Below are 9,167 nucleotides of genomic sequence, written 5' to 3' on the forward strand. Positions count from 1 at the left end.
TAGTTGAAACTCCTATGTTATAAAATCTATAATAATTCGCAATACTCGGAACATGTATAGAGTTTCTGATGTGATCCGCTCGAAGTAAGATTTCAAGAAGTTGTTGCTCCTTTCTCCTTTTCATTATAATGTTCAATCAATGAGCTTATTGCCTATATGGCTATATATTTTTAATTTGTCTTGGAATCAAACTCTATTTGAAATCAAAGTTTAACAAGCTCGCATCTAGATGCCATGTCAGTACTGAAGCAGTTAAGTTAAAAATATATATTTGAATTACTTATTTCGAAAATCACTGTTCGGATTAGATATAGAGGCCATGAATCATCCCCCTACATATAGGTTGTCCACTTGTCTTGATAGATCAATTATATTATATATTAACCTACCCGCAGGATTCATTTGATATTTTTTTGTTTCATAATCGATATGTAATTGTTGTGGTTATTATAATTATAAATGGCCTTTTCTTTGTTTGCCACTTATTGTATTGGATGCGCAATATAAGAAAATGAAACACCAAAAAGATGGCGACTATGACCCAAGTGCCAATAATATTAAACCTAGCTAGCTACTGTTCTAATTAAGTGCTCCCAAACCTTAATTAGTTTTTTTTTTCTTCGTAACTTTAAAGCGTTGTTAAAAACCACATTCTATTATTGATTTTCAAAAACGGAATATATGTTTCTAAAAAATCAGTTGTGGGAAACAGTACATTGCGACATATATTTGGATTTTGGACACATCCTTGTAGTTAAAAGAGACAGAAAAGCTAAGAGTTGATGCATTGTGGATTGGGAATCCCAATTTGGGATGAATGAGGCGTCAACGTGTTTCGAAGTAGCTACAACGTTTGTCTTTGATCACGCCTGCAATCATATAACCAATGACATAATTTTAATACGAATTATAACTTTAACCTTTTACTCTGCAATTATATATGATGGTATATGTGAACCCTACGAGCCCTGTCTTCCTGTCGGTGTCATTAGCCTCGCTCGTAAATTCTCCTTTTGTTAATCTTTAGGTTATGGTGGGTCTTAAGCGTATTGCCCAACCAGTGTCCTCCACGTGTTGTCTTATGGACTCAATCATGAAAACATTTTATATTTGTATCTTCTAGAACTTCGTTAGTAGCTATAATTCACTACCTAAAAAAAAAAACAGCTCCATAAGTCACAAACAAAAACTACAAATATTCTTTTTGTGACGGGTTACGGATGGTTGAAATATTATTTGGTGTAGTCGACCCATTTTTTACAAGGCGATTATTTCAATGCTTTTTGACATTTCAAATATATGGGATTATATATGGGCTATGGGTTAGTTGACCGATCTAACTGGTCAAGTCGTCGATTATTAGAAGAATAAATTGTGTATGTGTCTGAATGTCTTTATGAAGCATATGTATCGTTTGACTATAATTAATTGTATAAGCGCGCATATTTGTTCTTATATGTTTCTCAGTTCTCATGCAAGTTGTTAATTTCCAACCTAATTTCAGCTAACATAGTTACACATGAATAAGATATTAAGATAGATAACAATTATATTCTACAAAAAAAAAAAAAAGATAGAGATCAATATTGAAAGATAAATAAAACTCGTACCAAGTCAATGTCAAAGGACTAATGAAATATGGGAACTTTTATAACTAAGGAAATAAGGTTCATATTGGGAAAACATTATTCATTTTATTTTTAAATATTTGATAAACCAAATTGAACAACGCAAGTAAAACATAATAATTTGCTGGGACGTGAAATCGGTCAAAACTGTTAAAATAGGACCGATCGATCATTCAAATAAATCACTGTATGATTGATGTGACGGAGATGTTAAACCTGTCGATCATATATTTAAACTTCCGTATCAATGATATGGCAACAAAAAAAAAAAAAAAAAACTNAAAAAAAAAAATCTGTTTACACAATCTCCACACACGTACACGTCACACGTACACGTCACACGTGTAGACACATATGAACATACATTCTAAATGTAACTGCGCGCGCATAGATACATAATAAGGTCAGCTACTTATTGTATATGATGTATTTAGGTGTACACGTGACCTAATTTTGGTGATTCTGAAAAACAAGTTGGTGAAAGTTTAGCCATCAAAATGTTTCGATTCGTTGATTGTAAATCTTACGTTACGTGTAGCCTTCCATTTTTTTATAAAGGTATTTCTAAAAAGAAGAAGTCAATTAAAAGGGAAACAGTTAACACGTACATGAAGTTTCAGTATCTATCTTATGTGTTCATATCCTACGTCTAGAAATAGTGAAATATATTTGACTAAAGCTAATTATGAAATTGACAAACAAATTAATGCGTTCATATATAACAAAAAAAAGAAGAAGGGAAAAAGTTGTTGCGAAACTGATAAACTGCCATGTTATATTGCATTAGAGACAAATAACTCCAACCAACACCTTATATAAACGAACTTTATAATCCACTATCTTTCATATTCAAACAAATCAAAAACTCAAGAAACCACACCCCCCAAAAAAAGCAAAGAAACAAATTAAGTTGTGATGGAGTCATCGACGACAACATCGCATTCGGTTGTGTCGGAGCTAGAAGGAACACTACTGAAAAACCCAAAACCCTTCGCTTACTTCATGCTCGTGGCTTTCGAAGCTTCAGGTCTAATCCGTTTCGCGATCCTACTGCTTCTCTGGCCCATCATAGCACTCCTCGACGTTTTGGGTTACAAAAACGGTAGCCTCAAGTTAATAATTTTTGTCGCAACGGCCGGTTTGCACAAATCAGAGATTGAATCAGTTGCTCGAGCCGTTCTTCCCAAATTTTATATGGATGATGTCAGCATGGACGCTTGGAGAGCTTTTGGTTCCTGCGAGAGGAGAATCGTTGTGACAAGAATGCCAAGAGTTATGGTAGAGAGATTCGCTAAGGACCATCTTAGAGCCGATGAGGTCATTGGTACAGAGATTATCGTGAACCGTTTCGGCTATGCCACCGGTTTGATTCAGGAGACCGATGTGGATCGATCTGTTTCCAACAGTGTTGCTAACTTGTTTGCTGTTGGAAGACCTCAACTAGGTCTCGGACGACCGGTTATCTCAACTTCTCCAACTTTCCTATCGCTATGTGAGGTGAGTATATACAAGAAACACGTTAATATTTTTGTTTTAAAGAATTTAAGAAAAAGTTGACGATCATTCTTATAATTTGAATATGATAGGAGATAGTTCATGCACCGGTTCCATCAAACTACAATGGTCATAACCAGCGGCTACATGTGCAACCACTACCGGTTATCTTCCACGATGGACGTCTGGTGAAGCTGCCGACACCAGCCACCGCACTTGTTATCCTTCTTTGGATCCCCTTTGGAATAATACTAGCTGTGATTCGAATCTTCGTTGGGTTCTTGCTCCCTTTATGGGCCATACCGTACGTCTCACGTATATTCAACATTCGATTTATCGTTAAAGGAAAGCCTCCGGCACCAGCAACCACCGGAAACCCAGGCGTACTATTTGTATGCACTCATAGAACCCTAATGGACCCGGTCGTATTATCTTATGTGCTTGGACGTAGCATTCCTGCCGTAACCTATTCAATTTCTCGGCTATCCGAGATCCTATCTCCGATCCCAACCTTTCGTTTAACTCGAATTCGAGATGTAGACGCGGAGATGATCAAGAAAGAGTTGTCTAATGGGGACTTAGTGGTTTATCCTGAGGGAACCACTTGTCGTGAGCCGTTTTTGCTGAGATTTAGTGCACTTTTCGCAGAGTTAACGGACGATATCGTGCCCGTGGCAATGAACTACAGAGTTGGATTCTTTCATGCGACTACTGCTAGAGGCTGGAAGGGTTTGGATCCGATCTTCTTTTTCATGAACCCGAGACCGGTATATGAGGTGACGTTCTTGAATCAGCTCGAAGTTGAGGCAACGTGTTCGTCAGGGAAGAGCCCTTATGACGTTGCCAATTATGTACAGAGGATCTTGGCCGCTACGTTAGGGTTTGAGTGCACTAACTTCACAAGGAAGGATAAGTACAGGGTTCTCGCAGGAAACGACGGAACCGTGTCGTATTTGTCATTTCTCGACCAAGTCAAGAAGGTCGTCACCACTATCAAGCCTTTTTTCCATTAATTTTCAGACTTTTTTTTTTTTTTTTAATTTAGTAGATTTTCTAAATTATGTGATCACTGATTACAAACATGTTTTTTGAGTTTTCATTCTTTAGATTTATTTTGTTGAAAGTGGATATGACTACGGGTTTGTGTAATTTTCGTCGTTGATCTATTGTCGAATATAATCGCAGCTACATATATATATATATATATATAATCTTTTTATGAAAAGTTAAAATTAAAATAAATGACAAACGTTTTTACATGTCGCCCAAGAGATATAACCCAATCAAATAATTGAACCAATATCGAATATATAGTCGGACCCCTTGACCAATGTGGATTTGGACAATATATCAACTTTATGTATGTAAACGGTAATGACTGTCGATCACACAGGTCTAAATTTCAGGTTGTCAATAATGTGGATATATGCGTTTTAAAAACATTAAGTTTTCTAACTACTTGTAATTTAAATTGGTTGTGTAGACATCACATCTCTAAAAAATGTATAGAACTGTTTTTTAATCATTATAGTTAAACTGGTGAGAAAACAATGGTTGCCCCATGCGCAGACGATTTGTATAGTTTGGTGGGGGTAGATTAGAAATTGATTAAGGAAACTTGAGCTGCAAATACGATATTATAATTTTATGATCAAAATAATTAATAAATGTTTAATTGCTTTATATGGTTTGGATTACGACGACAAACTCTTTGACCGCAAGACTTTTAGCTGCCGCCTTCCCGTTAGAGTATCATAATGGGCTTTCTTCTTGGGCTTCTATTAGGTTCATACTATAACTATTGTGGCTGCTTTTGTTTTGATTAAGTTAAAATGCAAAGCTTGACCGACCAGTAGATAGATTCCGTCTTAATGATAAGTTATTAACAGGCAGAAGACAAAAGTTAATAATCTAAATCTAGCAAAAGACCAGTTTGCTGAGTCTGTTTATGAATGTCTTACAGCAGTGGCATGCATCATCTAAATGTGAAGCTATCGTAAGCTGCCCAGTGTCGTCCTTTTATTACGGGAATACATACATTTCATACATACGTATAAAGTAAAAACATACGACAGAACATGAAAATAAGATAAGAGGTGAACATGAAAAGGTGACCAAAGTTGAGTACCACGTCTTTCTCTATTCCTTTCTTACAAGTTTATACAAACCCTTTCAAATCAATATATTATTCAATGTCATTTTTTTTTTCTTTTACTATTTAAAGGTACTTCAGTTAAACCAAAAACATTGTTTGTAGTCTGGTTTGATTTAGATAAGTTTAATGTACTGACACTTACCATGCTAATTACAATGCTAATAAGGCCTAATAACAAAAATTATAACAATAAATATTCACATATGATATAGTTTTCATTTTTATCGTTATGAAATTAAAAAAAAAAAACGTTTTCAGATTTAAGGTAAAAAAAAAAAAAAAAAAGTAGAAAAGAGAGTAAAGGGGGAATGAAACGAGAGAGAGAGAGAGAGCTTCGTTGCTTCTTCATCCTTCCATTTTCTTCCTTTCCAACTCGATATGTTCTTCACCAGCTCAAGCTAAGCTTTGTGGATCTCTCTATCAAAAAAAAAACCTTTGCTGGTAAAATTTATTCTCTTCTCTTCTCTCTTCTTCGCGTATAGAATCGCCTTCAGCTTCTTCACTCCGCGTAATCTATTTTTTTTTTTCTATTAGATTATCCTTCTTCCGTTTCTATCTCTAATTTGCTCTTCATGGATCTATGATTAGTCCTTTTAAGATCTTTAGCTAGTTTTTAATTTATAAATCAGGTGTTTGTGTGTGTTTTCGGATTCCGTAATCTGCGAGTATTCTCTTTCACCTGATCTCTCTAGCTGCGATTTCGATTAAGCATCATCGCCTTTGGTCTTCTTCGCTATAGACTAATAATCCTTTTGTATTCTGTTTTGTCTTCAGGTAAATCCAGCTTTAGCTCTATAGCGTCTGACAGTTTTGGATTTGGTTTTTCTATTTTCTTTATTTGAGGTTTGTTTCCTTTTTCGACTCTTTTAGTTCTTTTATGATTATGAGTTTTTCGATTTTAAGCTGATTTTAATTGTTTTGGTTAAACAATGTTTTTAGGTGGGAGTTTGAATGACTAAATTATTGCTGTGAAGTGGTTTTTAATTTAGTAACGAAGATGAGTAACACAAGCACTGACAGTGACCATAATGAGTCACCAGCTACTGATGATAATAATGGAAGTGACTGCAGAAGTAGATGGGAAAGAAGTGGTTTGAAGAAAGGCCCATGGAGTTCAGCTGAAGATGATATTCTTATTGACTATGTCAATAAGCATGGTGAAGGTAACTGGAATGCTGTCCAGAAACACACTGGTTTGTTCCGTTGTGGTAAAAGCTGCCGCTTGAGGTGGGCTAATCATCTCAGGCCTAACTTGAAGAAAGGAGCCTTTAGCCAAGATGAAGAACAGCTCATTGTTGAATTGCATGCTAAGATGGGAAATAGATGGGCGCGTATGGCTGCTCATGTTAGTTTGTTTTTCTTCTTTTCTTATGGATATGGTTCGTTTTTAATGTGTGCGGAGAGACTAAGTTCATAGCGTTTTTTTTTTGTTTCCTCACAGTTGCCTGGCCGAACGGATAATGAGATAAAGAATTATTGGAACACTCGCATCAAGAGGCGACAGCGAGCTGGTTTACCACTTTATCCTCCTGAAATGCACCTTGAGGTACTTGATTGGAGTCAAGAGTATGCCAAGAATAGATTTATGGGAGAAGATAGAAGACATTCAGATTTCTTGCAGCTTGGGAGTTGTGAGTCTGATGTCTTCTTTGACAATCTTGGTTTTGTTACTACAGACATGGTACCTGGTGCTTCTGACCTATCAGATATGACTGCTTACAAAAATATGGCTAATGCTGCAAGTTCACCTCGATATGATAACTTCATGGCACCAATGATGCCCTGCTCGAGGCGGTTTTGGGAATCTGAATTGTTGTATCCTGGGTGTAGCAGTACCATAAAGCAAGAATTCCCATCGCCTGAACAATTCGTGAACACATCATCTCCTCAAAAGATTTCCAAAACTTGCAGTTTCTCAGTTCCTTGTGATGTTTATCATCCTCTTCTCTATGGAAACCAACAACATTCACCTGTTGTGATTCCAGATAGCCATACCCCTACGGGTGGCATTGTTCCTTCTTCCAAGCCCTCCTCATATGGGGCAGTGAAGCTGGAGCTCCCTTCATTCCAATATTCAGAAACAACATTTGACCAGTGGAAGAAATCGTCATCTCCACCACACTCTGATCTCCTTGATCCCTTTGATTCTTACATTCACTCTCCACCACCACCAACGGGGAGACAAGAGTCAGATTGTTTTTCAAATTGTGACACTGGTCTGCTCGATATGTTGCTTCTGGAAGCCAAGATCAGAAATAGTACTACAAAGAACAATTTGTACAAGAGCTGTGCTTCAACTATTCCATCAGCTGATCTTGGCGAGGTTACTGTCTCCCAAACTAAATCCGAGGAGTTTGACAATTCCCTTAAGAGTTTTGTCCATTCCGAAATTTCAACACAACAGAATGCAGATGGAATTCCACCAAGTCAGTCACTATTCTCCTTCCCCTCACTTGAAGTAGTTTGTTGATTAGATTTCATCTTCTCGCTGAGAGTTCTATTTGGTATCTGGACTTAAAATTTCTTATAGCTGAGATATTGAGCCTGGATAGAGAACTCACCCAAACTTGTAAAATTATGCAGGGCAGAGAGAAAAAAAGCGGAAATCTCTCTTGGATATAACACGGCCTGACGTTTTGCTTGCATCGAGCTGGCTTGACCATGGTTTAGGGATTGCAAAAGAGTCAGGTAGCATGAGCGACGCACTCACGGTTCTCCTCGGCGACGACATAGGAAATGAGTATATGCATACGAGTGTTGGGGCATCCTCAGGAGTTGGGTCTTGTTCTTGGAGCAACATGCCTCCTGTCTGTCAAATGACGGAGCTACCCTAACGAGCCGGGGAAATCCGGTTGTGGATTGGATTAGAGAGCCGCTCAAAATCTGTCAATTCTGGTGGACTAGCAACTGCCAGTGCAAGAATAATATCTTTTTCTTGGAGCACTTTGATCAAAGCCGACACTTTGTTGGCTTCTGTACCAATAACCATATCACGATTCATCAGGAGGATGAAGTGGTTGATTTTGTAGAACTGGCAGAGGACTATCATATACATACAGTTTGATTTGATTAAAATGTTAAAACCGAATACTTTCGTTTAATGTCTCTCTTTGGATTACTTTGGTTTGGTTTGTGAACAACTCTCTCAAGTCAATTCCTTTGGGAGGAACAGAAAAAGGAAAACAAGATTGATACCGTACAATGTGACAGAATTAGATCAAGACACGGGCGTAAATAAAATTAGAACGAAATAGATAAATAATGATAGATTCAGTTGTCAAAAACTCTTATGTAGAATAGTAGTAGCATGATGATGATGATGTATATGAAATATGAATTGTAACAAAAATTGAGTCTACGCTCCTCTCCGTCAAAACAAAATCTCAGAGCGTACGGCTCGAGGGGCTCAGATAAGTTAGGCTGTGGGTTTCTTGGTTCTGATGATGTCCTTAAGCTCCGCAAACTTCTTCTTGCATTGGTTCATCGTTTTCCCTGGAACAGCTGTTGCTACTCTCTCCCATCTTTGGTTTGTCTCCTTTGGGAACGTCTTCAAAGCCTGAACCAGAGCTCTTTCTTGCACATCAGACCAACCTTCTGGGTCTGCTGGTTTAGAATTGTTCTTCTCTTCACCCTTACTGTTCTGTTCTGTGGTCTCTGTTTTGGTTGAGTTGTCTTCTTCATGAGGTTTGGTCGCTATAATAGGTTCTCCAAGTTCCTCTCGTGTAGAGAGAGGAGAGGCAATTGAAGCAGCGGGTTTCCTATTCTCCAAAAAAGAATCGAATGCTTTAGCCGAATCAGGTTTCTGGAGAAGTACAGTTTTAGTTGCCTTGAGAATTTCCTCCACAGATCTTCCTGTACCAATGTACTCTGATATGACTTCCCATCTCTGA

At 37.4% G+C, this 9,167-nt stretch overlaps 3 protein-coding genes across 6 annotated transcripts in view; 2 read left to right on the top strand and 1 right to left on the bottom strand.

The window, feature by feature from the left end:
• Positions 2,494-4,157, top strand: LOC104734612 (glycerol-3-phosphate acyltransferase 7). The gene is made up of 2 exons (XM_010454220.1): positions 2,494-3,125; positions 3,215-4,157. The coding sequence occupies exons 1-2, from the start codon at positions 2,544-2,546 to the stop codon at positions 4,133-4,135; spliced, it is 1,503 nt and encodes a 500-aa protein (XP_010452522.1). The 5' UTR covers positions 2,494-2,543; the 3' UTR covers positions 4,136-4,157.
• Positions 5,584-8,395, top strand: LOC104734613 (transcription factor GAMYB-like). 2 transcript variants are annotated; one of them, XM_010454222.2, is made up of 5 exons: positions 5,584-5,785; positions 6,052-6,120; positions 6,217-6,622; positions 6,719-7,703; positions 7,861-8,395. In XM_010454222.2, the coding sequence occupies exons 3-5, from the start codon at positions 6,275-6,277 to the stop codon at positions 8,109-8,111; spliced, it is 1,584 nt and encodes a 527-aa protein (XP_010452524.1). In that variant the 5' UTR covers positions 5,584-5,785; positions 6,052-6,120; positions 6,217-6,274; the 3' UTR covers positions 8,112-8,395. The 2 variants fall into 2 exon arrangements, with proteins under 2 accessions (XP_010452524.1, XP_010452523.1); XM_010454221.2 differs by having other exon boundaries at positions 5,584-5,718.
• Positions 8,511-9,167, bottom strand: part of LOC104734614 (dnaJ homolog subfamily C member 2-like) — a 4,258-nt gene continuing 3,601 nt past the window's right edge. Inside the window, exon 3 of one of the 3 annotated variants that reach the window (XM_019234696.1) lies at positions 8,511-9,103. In XM_019234696.1, coding sequence (XP_019090241.1) covers positions 8,693-9,103 — 411 coding nt within the window. In that variant the 3' untranslated portion in view covers positions 8,511-8,692. Of the gene's footprint in view, positions 9,140-9,167 lie in introns of all 3 variants that reach the window. The other 2 variants (XM_010454223.2, XM_010454224.2) reach the window with 2 other exon arrangements.

Source organism: Camelina sativa, chromosome 13, assembly GCF_000633955.1.
Source record: "Camelina sativa cultivar DH55 chromosome 13, Cs, whole genome shotgun sequence".
NCBI classification, from domain to species: domain Eukaryota; kingdom Viridiplantae; phylum Streptophyta; class Magnoliopsida; order Brassicales; family Brassicaceae; genus Camelina; species Camelina sativa.